The sequence below is a fragment of the Callithrix jacchus genome, chromosome 17, assembly GCF_049354715.1.
Source record: "Callithrix jacchus isolate 240 chromosome 17, calJac240_pri, whole genome shotgun sequence".
Classification (NCBI taxonomy): domain Eukaryota; kingdom Metazoa; phylum Chordata; class Mammalia; order Primates; family Cebidae; genus Callithrix; species Callithrix jacchus.
In genome coordinates this window covers 15,858,406-15,885,685 of record NC_133518.1, presented here as the reverse complement: position 1 = coordinate 15,885,685, position 27,280 = coordinate 15,858,406, and the positions used below count along the sequence as shown (strand labels likewise).

The window sequence follows — 27,280 nt, the reverse complement described above, 5'->3', positions numbered from 1 at the left end:
CCTTGGAGGAGACACCCCAGACGCCCATGTCTGCAAATAATCTGCAGCACCTGTGTGACAGTCTCATAAACAGAGTTTGGGCAGATAATAAACAACATTGGCACAGATCAGGCCTGAGGACAGGAATCTGGTGGAGAGTTGGATGAGGGGCATGCCATTTCACTGTACATCTCTTACTTCATTGGCCTAACATGAGAGCAAGGCCTGTTAATGGCCAAAAAAAAAAAGTAACAGGGCAGAAAGATATAGAAAATAAAAACTAAGTTTTCCATCCACTAAGTTGCCCTATCCAAAATAAATACTATTCAGTTTTCCAGGTTCTTTATAGATTTCCCGTGTGTGTGTGTGTGTGTGTGTCCGTCTGCCTGTCTCCATGGGGTAGGAGGGTGAATAAGACTACATTATGTGTACTATACCGTGGCATTCAGCCACAGAACTTTCTTAGTGGGTGGTTCTGGTAAAGCAGTAAAGACACAGGACTATAAAATGCTTGGCGGATCCCATCTAACCAAAATGAAATTCAAAGCAGGTTAAAAGAATTTAAACAGCCCAGGCTTTTGAACGCTTTTATTAATTTCAAATCTTTTGAATGCTTATTATTAAATGGGAAAGCTTTCATTATTGCCCCACATACTTATCAGGGAAATGAAACCTTTCCTTTCACTTGAAGTGTTTTGACAGAATTTCTGAAAACAAGAAAGGAAGGGCCTCCAGGGGAAAGCCAGCACACTAGGCAAACGAGATTCTGGCACTCCTCCTTAGGAGAGGGTCTATTTTCAGTGAGTTACTTCCTGTGCCCAGTAGATATCACACAAAACCAGACTGCGATAAAAAGCAGGAGCTCTTCAGACTACTCTGCTACAGAAGACTTTATACTGTAGGGTTACTTTAGGTTTTATAAAAAGTTATAGTAGTCTTTAAAGATATCTTAGACAAATCAAATAATAATAAATAATAAATCAAATAACAAAAGTAGGTTATACTCTTTTCTTTTGCCTCTTGTCTTTATTTCACAGGAAGGATTTTTGTGGTAAGAAATCTAATGAAGTCCAGTGGCCAAGTCATCCCTTATTCTAAATCCACACAATCAGCTGAAAATGGCTATGGCACATGAGGGCCCAAAGTGTTGACATCAAGTTTTTGGGGCTGGGATACACCACTGGGCCAAGCAGACCACCAAACACACCGTGCTGAGTCCTTGAGCTTTGAAGGGGTCTCAAATGAACCTTCTATCAGAAACTGCACACACAGATACAGCTTGACTAATTACTTATACACAGTGGATAGTCTCTAAACATGCACTGAGTGAATGAATACATAATTTTGAAAGTCAGCATTTTGTCAGGCTGTCCCCTGGTGACAGGTCACAATCTTAAGAATATTAAACAGAAAAGTGGATAATATACGGTGCCAAGAAAGAACAAGTAAGGTTATTTAAAGATCAGCATCTTCTCTGGCCCACAGTAAAACTGTCTAAGTGGATGAAATAAATCTGCAAACAATCCCCAAACCTCCCACTGTACCCCACAGGATATGGCATGGTTTTGTTATTTGATTTGTTATTTATTGATTATTTACTATTTGATTTGTCTAAGATGTCTTTGAAGCCACTATGAATGTTTTTAAATGTAAAATAATTCAATATGATAAATTCCTCTGTAGAAGAGTCTTCCTCACTCATCCTTTTGTCATCCTTCTCTTTACCCACACAAATAACCAATGAAGCTCATATTCCTGCCATGACATTTTCCTCCTCATGCACAACCTACATTTATGACAATCCTGTTAAATTAATTTGCACTAAGGTCTAAATGACTGATACAATTGAACCTATTCTATCAGGATCCTTTATGTTTTAATAAAACACACAGAAATTCATCTTCAATCTTTTTAATGTCTTGGGATACTTTTATAGCCAGGTGAACCTTCCAGTACCTCTGAAATCACCGTACAACATTACGACCTCTGTGGTTACTCATATACTGGGCTTTGCCCATATCTAGAGTTCTGTACTGGTCTCATACCTTTTACAATGATCTTAAACCATACTCCTTAACCATAATCTGAGGAAAGAGGACCCAAACATCTGTTTAACTCCAAGCTTTGGCGTGGCAGAAGGAAAGCCTCTTCTAGGAACCCCACTGAAAACAAGTCAGTTTGTAGGTACCTACTTTATTTACATAGCAAAAGCCCCATATATAATGGACTCAGTCATAATACTTAAAAGATTAAGCACAGGGGCTTGGCTAGGTGGCTCATGCCTGTAATCCCAGCTCTTTGAGAGGCTGAGTGGGTGGATCACCTGAGGTCAGAAGTTCAAGACCAGCCTGACCAACATGGAGAAACCCCATCTCTACTAAAAACACAAAATTAGCTCAGTGTGGTGATACATGCCTGTAATCCCAGCTACTTGGGAGGCTGAGGTAGGAGAATCGCTTGAACCCATGAGGCAGAGGTTGCAGCAAGCTGAGATTACGCTACTGCACTCCAGCCTGGGCAAAAAGAGTGAAACTCTGTCTCAAAAAAAAAAAAAAAAAAAAAAGATTAAGCCGAGGGTAAAAGCTGCAAACACTGATTCCCCATGGTATGTTACATAGTAGTCTAGAATATCTGTGGCCCAGATGTAGACCAGTTAGCACTTGTTAGGTATAACTGTGGCTTAAAGAATTGCTTGTAGCTAATCATGATACACATACATGGCCTGGGATATATATTTTGTAGTGTCTTCTCTGAAGGGATTTACAAATGGAATGATTTAAATATGCTTATCATTAGCAGTTTAAATAAATGACACTTATTTTGGCAGGAGATTAATTTTTGACTTGGCAGCTATTTTCAGACAGATTGTTGTCAGGTGATTACCGTGACTAACTTTGAAGGAAGGAGGAAAATTATGGGAGATTATTATGTTTTCAGATCTCCACACTTGCAATTCCCCAAAGAGGCAAATTTTCTGTCAACACTGAGATACGGGGCCTCAAAAACGCTGCAATGTTTGCATCTTTGAGACCTGATTTCAACAATAGCCCCACATGTCAAGAACTAAAAATATTCATTAAAAGTGAAATCCTTCAATCGGTAAATTGCAAATGTATATGGAAGTACATTACAGCGGAGCAAGGTGATATATTGGAAAAAGCTCTGATCAGAAAGTTTGGAGACCTGCATTCAGGTGCTACTTCTGAGAAGATCACTAACCGGCTGAACACCTGCAGACCTCTGCCTCAGTTTCTTCATCTGTAAGATGAGAGTACTTACAGGGGATCATTAAAGTGTTTTGGTATAAGGTTCATGCACCTCTGAATCCAGCCCGGGTAGATCAAGTTTTGCCCAAGCTGTCCTGTAATGTACACAAAGACCACAGGGTGTCTCTCTACCGAATGCACAGCCTGGAAACCCACACTCCGTTCTTAGTTCCCATTGCCCCCACTTTTATTGTCTTGACTTTCAGTCACAATTTATTAGAAAGCCATGCCACCTGACAGTCCAGACAATAAAACTGAAGGGTAATAACCCAAAATTATGTTTGATTATTAGCTAGCAGAATAGAAAAGGGAAGGGCTTCTTGGAGAAATCAACTTAACACAGCTTTGAATTTATTAGCAAATTTCTAGCTTGTAACATAAAGTAACAAGTCACAAGTCAAATATCTATGAAACATCAGGCCACACAACAGAAATACTATAAAATAGTCACCAATATTCCATTTGATTCCCTCTTATAAAAAAAGAAAGAAAAACCAGATAATTATACTTTGAGCATTATAGAAATGAGTAAGTCTGATTATTCTCAATCAGAAAAAGATGACTCAAGAAAACATCTTAGTTTAACATAAAAAGCTATCACAATAATCTTCCAAAAACCTAAACCATAACCAAAATGGAAATCTAATCTATTTTCCAATAATAATAAGAGTAAAATTTTAAAATATTTAGAAAATGATTTAAACTTTTTTTTTTCAAAAAGGCAATCAGATATGATAGGTGAATTCATTAAAAAGATCCTCACTTGAACACATGGGCACAGGGAGAGGAACATCACACACTCAGTGGAGGGGTGTGATGGGGAACTAGGGGAGGGATAGCATTAGGAGACATACCTATTCTGGATGACGGGGCGATGGGTGCGGCAAACCACCATGGCACGTGTATACTTATGTAACAAACCTGCACATGTATCCCAGAACTTAAAGTATAATAAAAAAGAAAAGAAAAAAGGATCCTCACTTGAATGTCTTATAAGTCGTAAACTCAAATAATGATTTTCAGTTTGCCCTTGGGATCACATAAATCATAAATATAAAGGCATGTGAGAATTCTCCAACTGCACGACCCAGGATAAGATGGCAGGCATAGTTTTGAAACATAACAGAGAAGTCATACCTTGAAGTCATATGTGGCATCTGGGTTTTCGTCACAGGCAATAACTTCTGGTGCCATCCAGTAGGGAGTTCCAATGAAAGTATTCCTCCTGCCCACTGTGCGATCAAGCTGGGCGCTGACTCCGAAGTCCACTATTTAAGAGAAGACAAGTAAGTCAAGTCTATGATCTTAGGTTTTATATGGCAATACAATGAATGTGAATTATTTTATTGTGGCAAAATATGCATAACATAAAGTTTACAATTTTACCATTTAAAATGTACATTTCTGGGGCACTAAGTACATCCACATGGTTGTACAACCATCACCACTATCCACCTCCAGAATTTCTCATCTTCCCCAACTGAAACTTTGTGCCTATTCAACAATAGCTCCCAATTCCCCCTTGCCCCAATCCCTGGCAATTATCATTCTACTTTCCATCTCTATAAATTTGCCTATCCTGACTACCCTGTATAAGTGGAATCACACAGTATTTGCCTTTTTGTGATCGGTTATTTCATTTAGCCTAATGTCCTCAAGGTTCATCCACATTGTAGCATGGGTTAGAATTTCCTTCCTTCTCAAGCTCAAATAATATTTCATTGTATGTATGGACCACATTTTTGTTTATCTATTCATCTGTTGATGGGCTCCTGGGTTGCTTCCACATTTTCTATGCTGTGAATATATGTTTTTAAACTGCATGTAAAAATGGATGAAGCGTACCAATGAGGAAGGCACAAAGAGTTATGTTTAGTTACACCAAGGCTCCACAGGAACCAAAAATAGGTGTTAAAAAAAAAAGTAAGCTTGGTTGTCATAAAGGGTAGTATTTTGGGGATACAAGAAAAATGATTAAAAGCAAAAGTCTGGAGTCAGACTGCCCATTTCTGCCACCTACTGGTGGTATGACCTAGGCTAGTAGATCAACCTCTTTGAGCTCCGGTGTCCTACTCTGTAAAATGAGGTTGATATCTACATAGAGTTGCTCTGATGTTTATGAGAGATAATCTATGGAAAATGGTCATGCACAGGGCCTGCCATATAATATACACTCAACAAGTAACTGTTAATTAGGGAGGCAAGAATGCTCTCAGGATAGCTTATCTAGTTGGTACATATATAACTGCTTAGCCTACATAATGTATACATTTGTTTTTAAAAGAGAATATTCATGAGATGAGAAAGTTTGGCCCCAAATGCTAACTAAGAAAAAAATGGAAGTCATATATTTCAACAAGAAGAAAGAGCAAATGTTTGGGACATAAACATAGAAGATGTTTAAATCTCTCTGAAAATATACAATCATGTGGACAGTGATCCTTTTCTAGATGACAAGTCAAATATCCTATTGGATATTTGTCAATTCGTGCTCTTACTCATACACACCAAGCAGGAAAATGCACGTGGTAACTCTCTAGTTTATTTGGACAGTCCCAGATTTGTTGCGGAAAAAACTCTAATGGAGATGCCAAAGAAAAGAACTCTCTGACTAATGGATGTGGGGATAATCAGTATGCACCTAAAGTCGAATATTGAGCATCCATTTTGCACAGGAGCCCAAGGTAATAACAAAATCAATGTAAATATAACTAAAACCTATGGGAATATAGCAGGAATTGATTATTCTGAATATGCCTGTATATATTTTAATGGAAAAACAATTGGGTCCTAGTGCTCTGTTGTAGTAGCAACAATATAAACAATATAGGAGCCCATTTAAAAGTTTGTCACTTCTAATCTCTACTGAAACAAAAAAGTCTTAATTATTTCTACATATTGATTAAGCAAATGGTTTGTTCCTACATTATATATATTCATTCCTCAGAATGCCTTAAGGAAATATTTTTTTAAATAGACAAAGAAATATTTTCCTTTCTATTTTTAGGGCAATGCCCTCCAAATCCACAGTGACAAATTAACATTAATTTTTTTAAGCTGTTAGCATAATCACATCACTTCCTGCAATACCAAAGCTCACAGGATTCTGCTCTTACCTAGTTTAACTTCTGCATTTTCAGTCAGCAAGACATTCTGCCCCTTAATATCTCGATGAATCACTTTATGCTGGTGGAGGTGACTCAGCCCCTGGAGTGATGGAGAGTTAAGAAGCGTTAATAGGAACATAAGCCAAGATGCGAATAAATTATTTCAAATGTTAATGATCCAAAAAATTTACACTCACACAGACATACTTTTCAGAATTATAATCACATCTTTCATGTGTTCATAGTGCTCTTCTAACTGTAGGTAATTGATCAGTATAAATTAAAATACACAGGCAGTCCTTGCAATGCATGGTGCTGTGTTTAATGAAGTGCTTGCATATCGGATCTGATTATCAGGTATCAGAAAACCATGCAAGTGACAATATGGTTCCAATATGAACATGTGTTTCAGTTAACACTACTGTGAAAAGCAAGGACTGCTTGTATTTGCTAGTTTGAAAAAGAACCATCTACACAGTCTCTGTGAAGAAAACTAACCTGATTTAACTGAATCCCTGCAGGATTTTTGGCAATATTTGAATTTAAAAGTTAAAATTTACTTTTTGTTATAAGATCGATTGATTGATTGATTGATTGATTGATTGAGATGGAGCCTTATTCTGTTGCCCAGGCTGGAGTGCAATGGCACGAACTTGGTTCACTGCAACCTCTGCCTCCCAGGTTCAAGCGACTGCCTCAGCCTCCAGAGTAGCTGGGATTACAGGTGCCCGCCACCATGACTGGTTAACTTATTTCCGTAGAGACGGGGTTTCACCATGTTGGCCAGGCTGGTCTTTAACTCCTGACCTTAGATGATAAAGTGCTGGGATTACAGGTGTGAGCCACAGTACCTGGCCTAGTTATACAATTTTAATTAAGCACAGTAAAATATTTCTCAGACCAGCCAAAACATTTCCCATCGGCTGCAGCCAGTATGCTTCACATTTAAGAAGGAATACAATTTCTATTTCCTTTGCTGGCATTTACCACTGTCATTTTTAGTTTATGCTAGTTTATTCTATTTGTGACTTTGTGCTCATTATGTGAGATGATTATTCAGTGACAACTAAACCTGTTTGTGTTCCACTTCTTCATGAATTACTCTGTTTTTGGCTTTTTTGTGGTGCGAATTCTTTAACCTACAGACTTACTCTAAAGTAGTCACATAGTTTTCAGATAAATTATAATCTAAAAGAACTAAAATTGGAGTGTTAAATTATTTTATGCTAACACTTGATAATTCAAGGCATTGGGTACCCAAGTGTTATTACTTTATTATTTATACTTCTTTGTTCTTTTAATTTTTCTCCACAACAACAAAATGATGGTATGAAAAATGAAGTTGACGCAAAAAGAAACCAAACTAGATATCTGAATTCTCTTGTCAAAGAAATTCAGCCTGAAAGTATAGATATCCAAAACGACCCATATATACATTTAGAAATATCAGGAAACAAAAACTATGTTATAGAAGGGTTAGAGGCTCTAGTTTAGGTCTTAAAAAATTGCCTTTCTTATCTGCTCAGTTTGTCACAAGGTAGGCATCTAGCAGATTTAAATGTGTGCTTTTCACAGTATTTACGCACCCCATAAATCCTTAAGAGAGGGACTGAAGATCCCTTTCCCTCTTTCACCACTGAAGTGGTTGAAAGCAGAAATTAGAGCATGGAAGTGAGCCAAAAGTTCTTTTAATTAGATCATACAATGCATGGAGGTCATCTCTAAAACCTCCTGTGGCCAGAGACCTTTGGGTGATCAAATGTCTCTTCCAGTGAGTCGTGTCTGGTTGCATCTGAAATGCTGATGTCATTCCAAAGGACGTATTGCAGAAAGGAGGAATACCACTGTTTTCACACACTGAAAGGTCCTGAAAGATGCTCATGTGATGAAACATCCCTGCTGCTTTTAGAACCATGAAGATTAGATCAAATGACTGCTCCCTTGTAGGGTTCCCCAGCAGCACAGAAAGGCACATTGGGCAGAACCAGCCCTAGAGACCTGACAGGTTCTTGGTACCCACTGAGTGGTTAGGATGATTAAATAATCCATCATGCTCGATCTGACTGAGCGAAATTTTAAGTCAGAAATTCAAAGTAAGTTTGCATAATGGCCCATCAAAACGTTGAGATAAACATCAGATGTGAAAGACCTTGTTTTTCCTCAAATTTTGTTTTGTGTTCTGTATAAGAACACGAAATACATAATTTATATTTTTGCCTCCTTGTTATTCCTCAAATTTTGTTTTGTGTTCTGTTTAAGAACACAAAATATGTAATTTACATTTTTGCCTACCCCAAGCCATGGAGGTCTGTGTTTTTTCTTAAGAGCTTTAATTTTTATATTTTTCCCGTTTACATCTATAACCCAGAATGAATTAATTTTTGAATACAGTATGTAGTTGTTGTCAAGTTTCATATTTTCTTATAGATAGTCAATTGATTAAGTACTACTTACTGATGAAAAGCACCCTTTCCTTTGTCACAGACCCCATATGATGTGGGTCTGTTTCTGAACCCTTGATTTTGTTCCTTTGACCATTGTCTAATTTTGTAACAATACTACTCTGTCTTAATTTATTGGTAGCTTTATAACAAATCCTGATAACTGGTAGCATACATCCTCCAGCTTTGTTCTTCTTCTTCAAGATTGCCTTGGTTATTCTTGGCCCTTTGCATTTCTATATAATTTTCTAAAAAATCAGCTTTATCAATTTCCACAAATATACCTATAGGAATTTAAACTGGAAGTTCAATGAAATCATGGATCAAAGTGGGTAGAAATGACATCTTTACAATATTGAGTATTCGAACCTGTGAAATCATAGCACCTCCATTTATTAAGGTCTTCTTTAATATTTCTCAGGAATATTTTGTCATTTTCAGGATAGAAGTCATTCACATCAATGCTATAATTTTAAAATTCCATTTCCTATTTGCCTTTTGCTTAATTTGGTTTGCATTTTGTGAACAGACACCATCTTCTTATGCCTTCCTTCCTTTTTAAGTTGTAGTCACTTTATCCATCCACCCAAAGCATATAATCTATCTTTCAAAGGCATATCTTGAACACACAGTTAAAAAGTTTTAACTTTTGCTCCCTTAAACTAACGATACAGAGCTTATAAACAAATATTAATGGCTAGGGAGATCCAGTAAGAATGCTCAGTAGACATATCATAACCTCCATATTAGTAGGAAGGGATGAGTAAGCTAGTCTGAATGAACTAAAATATGCTCAATTACTTTCTTTTTCCTGAACTCAGTTCAGCAAATATAAGACTATTGTCTAGATTTCCTGGTTGGGGCATTTGTGGGACAACTGGTCAAACAGGCAGTCTTGTTCTGCTATTTTGATTAGTTTAAGTGATTAGGTCTCAAAGATTTTTTTTTAAAGGTAAAATCAGTTAAACTAGTTTGTATGTATAGGAATGACTAAAGTCACACAATCCTTATAAACTTTATATGGTGGGAAGGTATTACCCTGTTAAGAATAATATATTAGTTATTAACTTTCACAAAGAGATAAATGAGTGATCAAAATTTCTCTTAAAATAATTCATTTCCTAAGTGGAACACTGTATTTATGATCTAAAATCAGGTTTCTGATTGGAAACTGCATTCAGAATGAATCCCTTTTTAAGCGAAATCACCCAATGTCAACCTAAATGAAAATATGCTCATCGCTTATCTCCAGGATGGCTCTCACATCCCTTAGAGCAGACCTTCACACCAAACTACGACGAAGACCACCACCACCACCACCACCACCACCACCACCACCACTGACAGGATAAACTGTTAAAGGGTTTTTGATATGCTTATGAATTTCATGAGAAAGTCAGAACAAAGTTCAGTCCCCCCTAAGAGATCATGTGTTGCTTGAAGAATCTGGGAGGTGGACCAGACCCCGCTTGTAACCTACCCGTAAGATTTCCCTGCAGATGTACGCAATCCACTCCTCTTTCAATGTGTTACCTTTCGTGTTCTTGATCAGGTCGGTGACAGAGCCAGCACCACAAAATTCCATCACCAACTGGCAAAGGAAGCAAACAAACCATGATTTTAATGATGCTTCACAGATTCCATCAAGTTGGGGTAAGAAAGCACAAGTAATCGGCTAGTTTGGAATGCTATTCCCGCAGTGAAAAAGTAATTATAAAACAACATATAAAACACGAGCTTTTCCCTTCATCTACTCCCAAAATGATAGAGAGGAAAGACTATTTTTAAATTTTCAACCTGTAAGTTATAGTTTGAAGTTGAGAAAACCCTTCATATTCTAAGTTTTTTTTTTTGTTTGTTTGTTTTTTGAGACAGATTTTTGCTCTGTTGCCAGGCTGGAGTGCAGTGGTGCAATCTTGGCTCACTGCGACCTCTGCCTCCCGAGTACAAGCAATTCTCTTGCCTAAGCCTCCCAAGTAGCTGGGACTACAGGGGCCCACCACATCCAGCTAAGTTTCGTATTTTTAGTAGAGACAGTATTTCACCATGTTGGCCAGGATAGTCTTGATCTCTTGGCCTTGTGATCCGCCTGCCTTGGCCTCCCAAAGTGCTGGGATTAGAGGTGTGAGCCACTGTACCCAGCCTCTAAGTATTTTTTTTCTAATGCGAGTAGGTAGGTGGCTCAGACAAAATTAATACTCTCTCTGTTTTGACTCAGCAGTCAAATTTTCACATAAATTCGGTTTATTCCCCTATCAGAAAGAACTATGGTTCTCTAGGTGTCCCAACCTAGGGTTACAGAAGTGCACACTGTTTATGTTATTGGTTTGTAAGTGGCACTGTAAGCTGTCAGTGTGGGGACTATCTGTTTTTAATTAACTTCAGCGAATATTCCCAGGAGGCTGGACACATCAAATAAATTCAATAAACAATAAACTCTAATTTAGCACCTTTCATCCAAAAGCTCCAAGCACTCTATAAATATAAACTCATTACAGTACTTAGCAACTTATAAAATAGGCAGAAAATAAACATCGTCCTTACTTATTCGGATGTAGAGACCATATGAAAAAAAAAGTCATCTATATACTTTTACATGCATTTTTGTAGGCTTAGGAAAACACATCCATTTCCAGACTTTCACCTTTAAAAATATCTTCAACAAAGGTCACCATATTAGGTACTCACATTTTTTTTATGATTATATAAAAGAATTCATAATAACTAGCAATCAATTCCTAACTTGGTAATAGAGACAGAACTAAATGGGTCCTCGATAAAATCACATTGATAGTTTTGGCTTTGTCCAAATCTACATTCCTGATATCAGCACTATGTTTCCATATCCTGAAAGATACTTCACCAGGCTGCAAAATCTTCACGCAGAAATTATTTTTTTCTTTTTCTCTGTATACCTAACAGAAATCCAATATAATTTCATAAAATGAGTTTCATGAATAAGTTTCCAAAGCCTGTTCTGACTTGTCTTCTTATGATTCCACAAAGGTTAGGGAAACCTTTCCACCTTCTCCAAGAAGCCAGGGACGTTGCAAGACCTATAAGTGTTAAAAGGAAATTTGGGAAGTTCCACGAGTAGACTACATTCCAACCAGATAAAACTTGGTAAATTACAACATGTAATAGCCCAGAAATTACCAAAGACCACAACATCATCTCAAAAGGATTCAATTTGAAGAGACTCCAAGTGGCGAAAGATGGGATAATTTGAGCATCTATAAGAACAATAGCTGTAATGTGAAGAAACACTTTAAATGTTCTTAATTAAATTTCTGAATAAAGTCACCCCCCTCCAAAGAATATGACTGGCACTGTTAGAAGAAAATAACGAACCAACTTATTTTGAGAGCTGACAAATAAAAGGAAAGAATGAAGAGTTTATACTGCCTTTTTAATACAAATCTTACCACTGGGTAGTTGAATAATAAAAGAGCGAAAGTTTCTCTTCAGAAAAAGTAGGTATTCTATGTAATAAATGAAGAAAATATGGTAGAAGTAGAATGCCACTATTGTGTGCCTCTTAATAAGCTAGCAGACTCAGGCAGTGATCATCAATGACTGTTAACATTTTTAAAAAGTAAATATAATTTGCCTCTTGATAAAAGAACACACATTACCTAGGAAGTAGTATTGCCAAAAATAAAAACAAAAATCTGAATCTGATCAAGCTTAGCTCCAACCACTGATTTACAGGAAATTCAGAGGGCTGAGGAACATGTAACCTCCTGGGGATACATTCAACAAAATCTAGACCAGGATATTAGTCAAGACAGAGAGTTTTTTCAACACATAGATGGCAAGGGAGGAAAAAAAAGAGATGGAAAGAAAACCTGTAGATTTAAAAACACTTAAAGAGATATACCAACAAATTGCAATGGGTGTACCTTGTTTAGACTTTTTTTTTTTTTTAAAAAGATGTTAAAATTTTTGAGATAATTACAGTTCTGAATACAGAGTTGGATATTGAGGATACTCAAGATATCTGGTTAATATTTTTAAAGTATAATAATGGCAAAAAAAGGACATACATGAGACCAACAAACATATGAAAAAATGCTCATCATCACTGGTCATCAGAGAAATGCAAATCAAAACTACATTGAGATACCATCTCACGCCAGTTAGAATGGTGATCATTAAAAATCTGGAAACAGCAGATGCTGGAGAGGATGTGGAGAAATAGGAACACTTTTACACTGTTGGTGGGAGTGTAAATTAGTTCAACCATTGTGGAAGACAGTGTGGCGATTCCTCAAGGACCTAGAAATAGAAATTCCATTTGACCCAGCAATCCCATTACTGGGTATATATCCAAAGGACTATAAATCGTTCTACTATAAGGACTGCACACGAATGTTCATTGCAGCACTGTTTACAATAGCAAAGACCTGGAACCAACCCAAATGCCCATCGATGATAGACTAGACTGGGAAAATGTGGCACATATAAACCGTGGAATATTATGCAGCTATCAAAAACGATGAGTTCGTGTTCTTTGTAAGGACATGGATGAATCTGGAGAATGTCATTCTCAGCAAACTGACACAAGAACAGAAAATGAAATACCGCATGTTCTCACTCATAGGAGGGTGATGAACAATGAGAACACATGGACACAGGGAGGGGAGCACTACACACTGGGGTCTATTGGGGGGAATAGGGGAGGGACAGCAGGGGGGGAGTTGGGGAGGGATAGCATGGGGAGAAATGCCAGATGTGGGTGAAGGGGAGGAAGGCAGTAAATCACACTGCCACGTGTGTACCTATGCAACTATCTTGCATGTTCTTCACATGTACCCCAAAACCTAAAATGCAATAAAAAAAAATGGTACTGTGGTTTTATAAAAAAAAGTTCTTATCTTTTAGAGAAAAATGCTGAAATACTTGTGGATAAAATTATATGACAGTTTCTCCTATAAATAATGCTGAGACAATTGGATATCCACATGTAAAAAGTGATGTTAAATCTTTACCTCATATGCTATACAAAAAAATTTACTCAAAATGGATCAAAGACCTAAATGTAAGAGCTAACCCTATAAAACTTTAAGGAGAAACCATAGGGGTAACTTTCTTCGACCTTAGATTTAATAATGGCTCCTGAGATATGACAACAAATCTACAAGCACCAAAGTAAAAATAGAGAAAATTAATTTTATCAAAATTATAAACATTTGTCAATGAAAGGATAGTATCAAGAGAGTGGGATAAGTATTTATCCCCACAGAATGGGAAAGTATTTGCAAATCATATATCTGATAAAGGTATACTATCCAGAATATATAAAGAACTCTTACCACTCAATAACAAAAAGACAAGCAACCCAATTTAAAAATGGGCAAAGGACTTGAACAGGCATTCCTCCAAAGAAGATATACAAATGGCTAACAATGACATGAAGAGGCACTTGATGTCATTGGTCATTAGGAAAATACAAACCAAAACCAGAATGAGATGCCACTTTATATCCACTAGGATGGATATTAACACAACAAGGGGAAAAAAAGTCAGAAAATTCCAGGTATTTGTGAGAATGTGGAGAAATTGGAAGCTCTATACACTGCTAATGGGAATGTAAAATGGTGCAGTCACTGGGGTGAACAGTTACTGGGTTCCTCAATAAATTATACACAGAATTGATACAAGACTCAACAATTCCACTTCCAGATGTATACTCAAAAGAATTGAAAACAGGTGTTCAAACAAAAACTTGTACATGAATGTTCAAAGTAGCACTATTCACCATAGACAAATAGCAGAAATATGTCCATCAACAGAAGAAGAGATAAACAAAATGTGGGATATCCATACAACAAAACATTATTCAGCCATGGAAAGGCATGAAATACTGAGGCATGATACGGGGATGAATCATGAAAACACTATGCTAAGTAAAAGAGAAGCCAGACAAAAAAAGGCCATGTATTGCATGATTTCATTTATATGAAATATCCAAAATAGGCAATCCATAGAGACAGAAGTAGACTAGTGGATGCCAGGGACAGCAGGAAGGGAGTAACAGGAATGACCTTAATGGGTACACAGTCTCCTTTTGGGGTAATGAAAATGTTCTGGCACTAGACAGTCATGATGGTTGCATAACATTGTGACTATACTTAATGGCAATGAGTTACACATTCTAAAGTAGTTAAAATTTAGGGAAATTGCTGGGTGCGGTGGCTCATGCCTGTAACCCCAGCACTTTGGGAGGCCGAGGCGGGTGGATCACAAGGTCAAAAGATCGAGACCATCCTGGTCAACATAGTGAAATCCCGTCTTTACTAAAAATACAAAAAATTAGCTGGGCATGGTGGCACATGCCTGTAATCCCAGCTACTCAGGAGGCTGAGGCAGGAGAATTGCCTGAACCCAGGAGGCAGAGGCTGCGGTGAGCTGAGATCACGCCATTGCACTCCAGCCTGGGTAACAAGAGTGAAACTCCGTCTCAAAAAAAAATAAAATTTAGGAAAATTTTATGTTATGTTTATGTTACCAGAATTTAAAAAAATGATATGTTTTGTTTCAAAATAACTAGAGGGGGCAAAGTAAATGGGCGTGTAGATTGGCATGTGGATGGGGTGGAATTGGCCACCGGATGAAGGCTGTTGGGGCTGGTTTGGGGCACATAGGTGTTCACTACACTGTTCTGCCTTTTTTGGTGTATTTTTAGGAGTCTCCACAATACTAAGTTAAAGAAATTCCCATATGTAGCAAATTGGGGTTCAAGGCCAGCAGGATGGACCAAAGAAACATCTTTGGTAGCAGGAAATGAATATTTTCCCAAGTGAGCAAAACATGTTTGTGTCCCTTCTCTAAGTCTCATTTTGAAAAGCACACTGACCAGGCCTCCTGTGAATACATCCATTGCTCCTGCATCAGCTAGAGAAAATGTCCCACCACTGAGCTCTATTAGGCCATGTAATTATAGTTCCAAGGAAAGCAATGGAAGCCCCGCGACTTGAGTCTTTCAAAATTAGATTGGACAAAATACTTTCAAATATTCAGTAGGAAACAATCCTACTCTAGCCAGGCACTACTGTCAGGGATTTCTATAATTTCCTTTTCCATTTAGCTCCAGCTGAAGGCAGCTAAATTCTTTTCATCTCACTATGGAACAAAATGATTGTTAAACTATATAATGGGATTTTTAAAAAAAAGAAAGAAAAAAACCTAGCACTTGGTAGCAATCAGTTCCTAGAGCCACACAGCAACGCTGATAATTACTGCCACCACACAGCAGGGACCCTCCCTCTCCATAAGTAACCTCATCACATTAATAAACAGAAACAGAGCTCAACATGCCAAGCTCAGCAGCGATAAGTCAATAACTTCGCATCTCACAAGAAATAACGGGTCGTTAACATTTTTCCCAAAAGAAAGTTCTCAAAGAGTTTATATTAGGATAATAATACTTGCTAACATTTACTGAGAATTCACTATGTGCCAGACACTGGGTGAAGTGATTTATGAACGCTTTGTTCATTCTCCTTCACCTAACTTTCTTTTTCTGTATTTGGAAATACAGCTCATTTAAGGTACAGCTCTGTACCTTATCCATAGTCTACACTCATACTCACTCATGAGCAGGATGAAAGGATATCGCTCTCTCAATCATTAGTTATGTGTCCTTGGGTATGTTCCCTAACCACCCTGGGCTTCACAGTGTCTCTCTCCCCACTACTACCACTATGATAAAATACAAATAAAAGCATCAACCTCACAGCTTTGATGTGAATATGAATTGTGTTTATGGATATAAAGCTCCTATCAGTCAAAAAAATCTCAAAATGTTTTTATGATGTTTCTATTCTTTGGTCTATTTTGTATTTATAAAAACACAGAAAGAGTTTCTGACATGGAAGATAGCATCAATACCTCCCTTATGTCCACTTGGCTTGGAGGGTGAAGAGACAGGGCTGAAAGATGTTTGTAAAAGGCACTGGGCACATTTTTCTAAAACCTCTATTAATGAAAGGGCACCAGCGACACTTGTCTTTTTTTTTTTTGAGACAGAGTCTCACTTTGTCACCAGGCATCAGGCTGGAGTGCAGTGACACAATCTTGGCTCACTGCAACCTCTGCCTCCCAGGTTCAAGTAATTCTCCTGCCTCAGCCTCCCCAGTAGCTGGGACTACAGGCGCATGCCACCACGCCCAGCTAATTTTTGTATTTTTAGTAGAGATGGGGTTTCACCATGTTGGCCAGGATGGTCTCGATCTCTTGACCTTGTGATCAGCTGGCCTCGGCCTCCCAAAGTGCTGGGATTACAGACTTGTCTCTTTTTCAAGTTTGTACCACATAGCAAGAAGACATGATGGTGCACTCCAGGGCAATGGATCTTTTTATTTGGAAGACAGTGGTAATGGGGGTGGGGGAATTTAAAAGAATCTTATATTTGAAATTTTAACTCAACACTGCCTAAATAAATAACTGGGTCAGAAACTGAAATAAACATGCATGCCACTAGAGAAGAAAGAAGGAAGGTCAAGTTCAAGGTGGTTGGGGGCAGGGTAGGGACGAGGCCTCGTCCTGGAGAAGGTGTCCAAAAAAAAGAATAGCATGAAGCAGCCAATTTATCAGAGAAAGGAATTGCTTGGGTTATTTAGACATGGGTAACTATTTTGTCTGAGTAACAAAGGTTGGTTTTTAAAAACCAAAGAGTTCTGACACTTCACAATTCTCATGGTTAATTGTCAGCTGTTTTTGTCAGTTGTCACATTTCTGCTAAGTAGGATGTTTTCTCTTAGAGGTTGGTAGGGGGCTACTTAGTATGCCTTCCTGTGCTTCTCCCCTCTCCAGGACAATATTTAAATAAAGAGTCTTCAGCCTTGGCTGATCCCAGAAGACATTTCAGAATCCTGAGTCAGCACTGAGGTTGTCTCTTCACAAGAGACAGGGGGCCTTCAGCATGGAATCACCAGATGTGATCCGCATCTAAACTTCCCTTTCTAGCCCTAATAGCCTCTAAAAGAATCTAAAAAGATTTATTCTCAAAGGCAGTCCAGGGTTTGGATGATTCCTGGGGCCCCTAAAGTATTCACTCACTTGCTGGCTTATTGGTTTTTAAGTTCCTGTAATGAGAAACAAAGTCTTAGGATGGTATTTTAAAACTGCAGATACTTACCCAGAATACCAAGAATTCCTTGACAGGAACTAATTCCTCCTAAATGTCACTAGTCGGTCACCCACAAAAATAAATGGCTACTAACAGATCGCTTCTCTTTTACAGTAAAAGGAGAGGTTGGAGGCAGGGGGCAGGAAGAGGAGCAAGCGGGAAGATAAAGGTCTCTCTAAAGTGAGAAGAGTTTGCACCAAACAGTTTAAAGGGCACCCTAAGAAACTAATAGGAAAGAGAAACTTCCAAGAACACAATTCTGCAAAGATTTAACCTGGAAACATCAATGAGGCAGAGAGTACTTTCACCATGTGTGGCTGAAAATAACCACAGATCTCGTCTGCATATTTACGATGGTGTAAACAGAGTCCAAGCTCAGTAACTTTGGTACAGAAGGCTGCTTTATTTGCAAAAGGTAGTTTAAGTCTCAAAATATAAAATGTCTGTAGAGAAATACAAAATACAAAAATTAGTATACATATGAATACATGTATCTTTCAATCAACTAAAATAAAGCAAATCTTGGGAACTTCATATTTGAAAAAGCAACTTCAATGGCCTTTTGCATTCATTTTTAAACTAGCATGTACAGTATGTGAAAAAAAAGCTCTTGGTTTCTAAATTATATTTTTAGACTGAAAAGAGAATGCTTAAACTGTAAATTTTAAGACTTCCAAAGATAAAAAGATGAGTCCCAAGGATGGGAAGTATCCTAGACTTTATAATAAAGCTCTGGATAGTGAACAACTCTATGCCTTGAAAATGACAAGGACAGTTTGAAAATACTGAGCCAACTAGTATCTTTAGCAACAAGAAGTCTGCCCAAAGGACAGGCCCACTCCAAATGCTCAAGTCGCCTATGTCTAAACAGACGGAAAACCCAGAGTCAGCATGAGAGCATTCAAGGAAATGTTAAGGACATTAGCTGCATCTTATATTTGGTGTCTGGACTCAAATTCCACAGTACGCATGCAAAATCTTCCGCAGATTTTTTCTTTGGGGGGCGGGTAGGACTAAGTCACTACATGTCAATTTTGTCCAAAGACCCAATCATAGAAGATAACTTTAAGGTTGAAGAAATTTGCAACTCTGCATGTCAGAATGTTACACCCAAATAGAAGAATGTGTGGTGAGGAATGGTGAACCAGTTTCTAGACAGGTTGATAATAGGAAAAGGGGGCCGGGAGCAGTGGCTCAAGCCTGTAATCCGAGCACTTTTGGAGGCCGAGGTGGGTGGATCGCGAGGTCAAGAGATCGAGACCATCCTGGTCAACATGGTGAAACCCCGTCTCTACTAAACATACAAAAAATTAGCTGGGCATGGTGGCACGTGCTTGTAATCCCAACTGCTCAGGAGGCTGAGGCAAGAGAATTGCCTGAACCCAGGAGGTGGAGGTTGCGGTGAGCCGAGATCGCACCATTGCACTCCAGCCTGGATAACAAGAGCGAAACTCCGTCTCAAAAAAAAAAAAAAAAAGAAAATAGGAAAAGAAAAGAAATTGCTAGCTTTAGAGCATTTAGGACTAATCCTTGATTGCTGAGGATTTTGAGAAATGCAACATGAAATAGGATCATAAACTTTGGCTCAAAATTTATCTGTGAAAAGGAATCAGAAGGGTTATATGGACCATTAGCAAAATAACTTTGGGTACATATAAAGTCTTCCTTTTGCTTAGATGAAAAGAAGTTTAAACAAAGTTCAAATGAAATTTTTGGGACAAAAGAAGGTATCAATTTCACATTCTTATCAAAGAATCCCCCATTAATTCATAAAATGGCTCTATTAAAGTTCAACTCAAACCATTTGCAACGTATTAAGTTCTGTGTAACTTTGGCTCTGTTTGCATCTGTGTAACTTACCTTGTGTCTCCATAGGTCTTGCAATGTGGCAGCTCTGAAGCTGGGAGACTGTTTACAATAATTTCTCTAACCGTGTTAGGCATATATATGGTATATGCCAAACTCGAATTCAATTTGTCAAATTCAACCTTTGAAAATTTCTGCTCACAAATAACAAGACTAAATAACTTCTCCAGAAAAGGGACCTCGACTCTGTATTTGAAGGAAAGGAGTTTTTATTTAAAAAAGTAACAAACACTAATCAAAACAAGTTTTAAAAGCCTCGTTTCTGATACCCAGCACTAACAAAAGATAGTTATTCAAAAGATTCAGCCATGAGTGGTTCATTTCTTTTTCCTACAGACTTCACACAAGGGTAGTTACATTTTTGAGGGCATTATCTGCAGTCCCTAACATTTCAATGTTAAGACAATGAAAATTGAAGTGGGGATGTATAGCCAAGATGCTATAGCAATGTGAATCCAAAACACAGCAGAATCAGGTTTAGGAGTTGTGGCCTACATCAGTGCAGATTCTGAAAAGGACCTTTCATGGGTAGTTAATGGGGGTGTTTCTTAGTTCATCTCAACATCTCTCTCTGAGATGATCTTACACAGGGCTGGGCAAGTAACGTGAATACATGAAATTGAGTATGTCTGGAAGACGACAGGGGATGTTGTGGTCTCTGGTACAAATTGCAATGACAGGTGCCCTCTAAACAGCTGGTACACTGCTCTAACATATTGCTGCTATTTGAAATTTCAGACCCAATATTTCTAGATCATTTGATTTTTTAAAACTTTTCAAGGAATCCAGACTTTTCTGTGAAACTGTTCAATTTTTCTAATGTTGGCATAATTAAACCACAACTACCTTATGTGAACCCAACTCAACATATTTATTGTGGCAGTATTTAGCCTCCAGGCTGACAGTTTGCCAACTAAGAGCTAGTCCAACATTACCATTTTTTAAGGTAGAACCCAAATGGCAGAGACACTGGCTTTACTGAGGCTCGACTCTGGGTCTCCAGATTACCAGGCTGTTCAGATCTTTTTCCTTAAAATGCACACAGTATAATTTCTTAACTCTTGGCTCTGCAAGTGTACGGTGTTAAAGCCTGATGAATAGCTAACTGAGCGATTACAGGGCAAAAATCTGTTATCTTACTTAACCATCCTACATATCAGAAGATGATTACAAATTTAATTCCTGTTATAAGATATTTTAGTCCTGTATTATGGTGATATCAAAAAAGACAGCAAAGTATGTGTGAGTTCACATTCTAATTTTTGAGAAATTAGTCCATTTAATAAACAGTACTTCTCACTCTCTCCCGGTATCTGAAAGGCATGCAGCAAAATGGAGAGCCTCTCATCACTGATAGGCCGCAGAATGAGATGCTGTGTGTCGGAGCTTGCCTTGTTTCCGAGAGATCGGAATCTTTATTGAAAGGGCTCTCCTTTTTGATATCCGGATTAGACCCTGAGCAGTTGATAAAGGAGAATTGCTTGGCCATTATCAGAAGTAGTTGTATTTCCACAAAGAGCTAGTGCTAAACAAGAGTTTATCTACAACAAGACTGATAGGATTGGAACAGATTATAATTCAATCAGACACCTGAAACAGCATATACACGGGCTAGTGGGATATATGCAAACCTGTCCTCAGGCCACAGCAAAGTAAATATCTGGGGGATATTTTATGTAGTACAAATATAGGGAATAAATATTAGAAAGTGCTGCTTTTGGTTTCTTTAGGCCATGCCTCTATATAATTCATAATATTTTTATATAAATGTAATCCTAACAAAATACCATTAGTACAAAGAATCAACTATCTATGACCTTTGCAATCATTTGATAAAACACTCCCAGAGCGCCTAATGCACTTTTCAAAATGGACTTCTTAGAGTGTACAGCACTCTTATTAGTAGCTAACAGGTCTTACTATCCTCTTTGGATATTGGGTAAACAGAGGAATACAGATTAAAGGTGAAGTCAAACTAAACTTATTTAAACATAAAGCTTCAGTCCTATTTAGAACATTAACTTCTGATACCACAACTATTTTTCATGAACAAAGGAGAAGAGTGTAGTTGTAGGGTTTAAGGGCTTGATTCTTTTTTTTTCTGAGACAGAGTCTTACTCTGTTGCCAGGCTGGAGTGCGGTGGCGCAGTCTCGGCTCACTGCAACCTCTGCCTGGGTTCAAGCGATTCTTCCGCCTCAGCTTCCCGAGTACCTCTGCCTGGGTTCAAGCGATTCTTCCGCCTCAGCCTCCCGAGTAGCTGGGACCACAGGCGCGTGCCACCACGCCTGGCTAATTTTTGTATTTTTAGTAGAGACAGGGTTTCACCATGGCCAGGATGGTCTCGATCTCTCGAACTCGTGGTCTGCCCGCCTCGGCCTCCCAAAGTGCTGGGATTACAGGTGTGAGCCACCGCGCTCCGCCCAGGGCTTGATTCTTAAATCGGACAGCTTGGGTTAGCTAACATACTGGCTTCATCACGGGCTTGTTATAAGGCCTTGGACAAACTTCTGAACTCTCTGAGCCTAGTTTCCTTCATCTGCAGAGTAGGGATAATAGTTAATTTGCAGAATGGCTGCAAAGATCTAATAAGATAATATGACAAGGTAAACAAGTATAGTCCTTGGCACATGATAAGCAGGTGATATTACCTACCACTGTTCTTATTAACACAGAATGCCCCAAATTTAGTGAGTCAGAGGCCTTGGAATAAGTATATACTGTTATTCTATGACCGTGTTTCCACCAACATTGTAATCTGATATTAATTTCCTAACTATTGTGTTTCTGTCTTTCCTTTTCCTAGTTCTTTCTTGATTTGTCATCCCTTAGAAGAAGAGCAGCTAGGAAAAGAAATGACGTTTTTGCCCTCATGATCTTCCATAGCTTTTATCTTCATCTTCGGTAACAAAGAAGCTACTGGACAATTGCCAGAGGGAATGGTCAGAGCAGCCCACTGCATAGACACAAGTCTGACAAGTGCTAGGCCCTTTGTCCTTCACACCTGGCAGAATATAGGGGCTGTAATGCCCACATTTTGTCAGCTGCAGTTAATTGCATTTAATCAAAGTGGAGTAAGCCGGCAAAATTCCTCCCCATGCGGTCCATTTTGGAACTGCTCACTACTTGTAGATCCAAGTTCAGAAAGGGGATTCACAAAAAAAAAAAAAAAAAAAAAAAAAAAGAAAGGGGATTCACTTACTGAAACAGTTTCCTAACTCCTGTCCTGTTTTTCTCCTTGACCCAGCTGGCCTATTCTCAATCCAGCAACCGAAGTAACCCCTTCAGTATGTGGGTCAGATCCCATTCCCCTCACTCCACCTTCACAATCCTGCATGGCTCTCCCACTTAATGCAGAGTAAAAGCCAAGGTCTTTCCAATGGTCTGCAAAGCCCTGCATGACCTGGCTCCAGGTTACAGAGGGCTAACTTCTCAGACACACAGCAACGGAGCTCTCTGCATTATTTTTATGAGGGCACTAATCCCATTTATAGGGGCTCCGTCTTTATCACCTGATCACCTCCTAAAGGCCCCACCTCCCAATACCATCACACTGAGGGTTAGGATTTCAATATATGAATTTTGGGGCACACAAATGTTTAGTCCATAATACACTGCAACCCTTACCCGCGTTCCCCATTAATACTCTAGCAGGCACTTACCAGCGTCTAGCTTCCTCTGTAATTGTCTTATTTATTATGTTTATTGTTCTTAGTCTACAGCAAGAATGTAAGCTGCATTAAAATAAGGACTTTGATAAATTTTGTTCACTGTCATATTCTGAGTGCTTGGAAGAGTGCCTTGTGTCTAGCTAGTGCTTGATATGTATACATATATGTGTATATATGTATATATATGATATGATAAATATACATATATAGATAAATGAGTGACTTTTCATTTATCCATAAATGCATATGGAAAATACATGTTCTCATGTGTGTGTGTGTGTGTGTATGTATATATATATATATATATATATATATATATATATATATATATGGAAGAATGAATTAATAATGACTGGCGAATAAATAAATGAACACAAACACATCAGGCTCCTGCTTCCCAGCGACAACAGCCATCTCCATGACAAGAGCAATTGGCCAGGGTGAGAACTACTGGGAAGTGACTCATTTCCAGAGTACAGTACCTCCCATTAACACCATTCAGATGCCAGCAGGCTTGCTGCTTTCTCCAAGTACCTACCTGAAAATGAACCAAAGATTCTGCTCATTTTTAAAAAAAACTTCCAGGGGCTTTCACAGAACTTCCCACCAAGCTGAAGTGTTACGTTTTAGGATGCCTGCATTCTGGTCCTGCATCATCCACTAATTCGTTTTGAGGCCCTGGGAAAGTCAATTAACTTCACTAGGACCCAGCAAAGTCTAAGGTGACTAATTCTCTTTCCAGCTTAAAACATCTCAGGATCTGGAAAAAGGTAAAAATGAGTCAAGTCCTGCTTGACCACCCCCACTCCTTCCCTCAACCTTTGATTTGTAAATAAACACCCTAATTTTAATAATTCAGCTTAACATGAAAACCAACTATCCTATCCGGCCCATATCACAAAATGAACGAAATTAATAGTCGGGTGTAGCTCATCTAGAAATAGCTGTCCTAACTCAGGTGGATAAGCTGAGAGGTGGTTCTAGAGCTATACTATTGCTTTAATTCAGGACCATAGACCTGACCAAAGAAAAAAACCTTTCTACAGACAACTTTAAAACAGCTATCATTCCTTGTATTATGAATAATCCTGCAATTAACACAGGAGCTCAGATGCCTCTTTCAGATACTGATTTTATTTCTTTTGGACATATACCCAGAAGTGGGATTTCTGGATCATAAGGTAGTTCTATTTCCAATTTTTTCAGAAACTTCTATAGTATTTTCCATATGGATGTACCAACTTACATTTCCACCAACAGTATACAAGGGTTTCCTTCTCTCTACATCCTCACCAACAATATACAATTTCTTTTTCTTAAAAAAATTTTTTTTTTAATTTTAATTTTTTTGGTAGAGATGAGGTCTCACTATGTTGCCCATGCTGGTCTTGGATTCTTGGGCTCAAGCAATCCTGCCAGCCTTGGTCTCTCAAAGTACTGGGATAATAGACATGAACCACCATGCCCGGCCAATATACAATTTTTATTTGTTGATTGTATTTTAATAGAACTGGGAGAAAAAAGTCAGGATAGTGGTTTTCCTTGGGGTGGCAGTGATTGAGAGGGAGCACAGGGGGACTTTCCAGGTTGCTGATAATAAACTGGGGGATAACAGGTATCATTCTCTATGCGTCATCTGCTGCAGCTTCTGGCAATTCAGGGTCATTGCTAAAATGCTAAATTGTTGACAATGTAGAAATCCTTTGGAAACACGAAGACAACTTAATTCATGCCACCTTGTCATAACCTGTTGAATCTTCAGGGCTTAGGGAAACTGAACTTTCAAAAGTACCTGCTGCAACCAGGTTTTGTTCTAACAATATAATTTTCATTCATAAACCAATGATTTTGTCAGCATCATATTACCCAGTACCTTCCAAATGCTGCAGAGAGAAGCAAAAGACACAATCCTTGCCCTCAGAGAGTGGATGGAGTTTATAAGGATCAAGGACAGCCCAGTGGCAGCAGTAACAAAAGCAGCAGAAAGGGTTCAGATGCTGAGCTTAAGAGAAATTTCAAGCCAGGTTCAGTGACTTGGAGGCCAGGAGTTTGAGATCAGCCTGGGCAAGAAAGTGAGACAAAAAATAAATAAATTAGCTGGGCATAGTGGCATGCACCTGTAGTCTGAGCTACTCAGAAGGCTGAGGCGGCAGGACCGCTTGAGCTCCAGTATTTAAGGCTTCGGTGAGTTATGACTGTGCCACTCACTGAACTCCAGCCTGGAGGACAGAGCAAGACCCTGTCTCTAAAAAAAATGTATTAAAGAGAAAGATTGGGGGGAAAAAGCAGGTATAAAAGAAACATGTTTTTTACAATTAAATTACTAAAATTACTACCTCAAAATAAATATTTTCAACACAATTAGTATGCATTATTTCAGATATTTTCAGCATGTCACTACATGTGTATCTTTTCCACAAAAATAAAAACATACAGTATTTAGTTATAACCTCTCCAAAAGATTTGTTAAAGTCCTTCTATAATTGCTTTTTTTTGTTTTTGTTTTTGAGACAGTCTTGCTCTGTCACACAGGCCGGAGTGCAGTGATGTGATCTCAGCTCACTGCACCCTCCACCTCCGGAGTTCAAGCAATTCTCCTGCCTCAGCCTCTGGAATAGTTGGAATTACAGGCATCCACCACCATGCCTGGCTAATTTTTTTGTATTTTTAGTAGACAGCGTTTCACCACGTTGGTCACACTGGTGGTCTCAAACTCCTGATCTCAAGTGATCCACCCACCTCGGACTCCCAAAGTTGGGATTACAGGCGTGAGCCACCATGTCCAGCCCTGACTACAATTGTCAATGCTTATCCATTTATAAATGTATAGCTACATCATTTTAATAATCTGAAGTATCCTTAAGTGATTCCCTATTGGTTAACTTCTAAATATATCTTTATGTAGTTACCTAAATAAGTGACCTTATTTAGGAGGCATTTCTGCCTGTGGAAATACTGAGTCAAAAGTAAGGGGCTTGCTCTGGAAGATTGTGTGTGTGTGTGTGTGTGTGTGTGTGTGCACGTGCGTGCACATGCCAATTGCCCTTGAGTTAAGTTGAACCAGTGTTCATTCCATGAGCAGTGGATATGAGTGTCCATTTTGGACATTATCATTAAAAAAAAAATCTTTACCAATCTACTAGACATGAAATGGTATTTATTGTTTTCTTGTGGATTTATACTGTTAGTAAGGATAACCTTTAAAAAATATCTTTATGGGTAATTGATATTTCTTACTTTTTCGGTTGTAACCTTTTCCTTAACTCAATCTTCCTATTAGTAATTCATGTTTTCCCTATTGATTTATAAAAATGCTTCATTTCTGAAGGTTATGAAATTTCTTTGCACATTATATATAAATGAATATTTTTACACAGTTATTTGCATTTTTACTTTTTTGTTAAGACATTTAAAAAATGTATATAGCCAAGTTCATAAAAATTCTATTTTATATCAAAATTCTATTTTATGATGGATTCTTTTGTTGTCATATATCTCTCTTTAGGACTAGTCATATTTATTTTCTCTCACTACTTTTATATGTTTAATCTTCATATTTACATGTGTTATACATTCAGAGGCCACAATTAAAACCTCACTGTAACTTTTTCAGAATCACATAAACTATATAAAATGCATTTACCCCCAAATTATTTTTCTTTTACATTTGGATGAGTCTTATGGAGAAAAAAAATTCCAACAGTTCTTTTCATTTCCAAAGATTGAGTATTCATATTAAATGACATGAAAATCTTGTTAGTTTTATAAGCTAACAATTTTATATCCTTTTTGGTCACTGATTGCATGACTGCATTCGGT

General features: G+C 38.1%; 1 protein-coding gene across 12 annotated transcripts in view; it reads right to left on the bottom strand.

Moving 5' to 3' along the window:
- TNIK (TRAF2 and NCK interacting kinase) overlaps window positions 1–27,280 on the bottom strand; it is a 416,471-nt gene that overhangs the window by 121,250 nt on the left and 267,941 nt on the right. For all 12 annotated transcript variants that reach the window (XR_013528405.1, XM_035278926.3, XM_035278927.3 and 9 more), the window contains exons 5-7: window positions 10,274–10,384; window positions 6,362–6,452; window positions 4,383–4,513 (exon numbers count right to left, since the gene is read on the bottom strand). Coding sequence is in view for 11 of the 12 variants with exons in the window: in XM_035278926.3 (XP_035134817.1) it covers window positions 4,383–4,513; window positions 6,362–6,452; window positions 10,274–10,384 (333 nt within the window). In the remaining variant the exon portion in view is untranslated. The remainder of the gene's footprint in view (window positions 1–4,382; window positions 4,514–6,361; window positions 6,453–10,273; window positions 10,385–27,280) is intronic.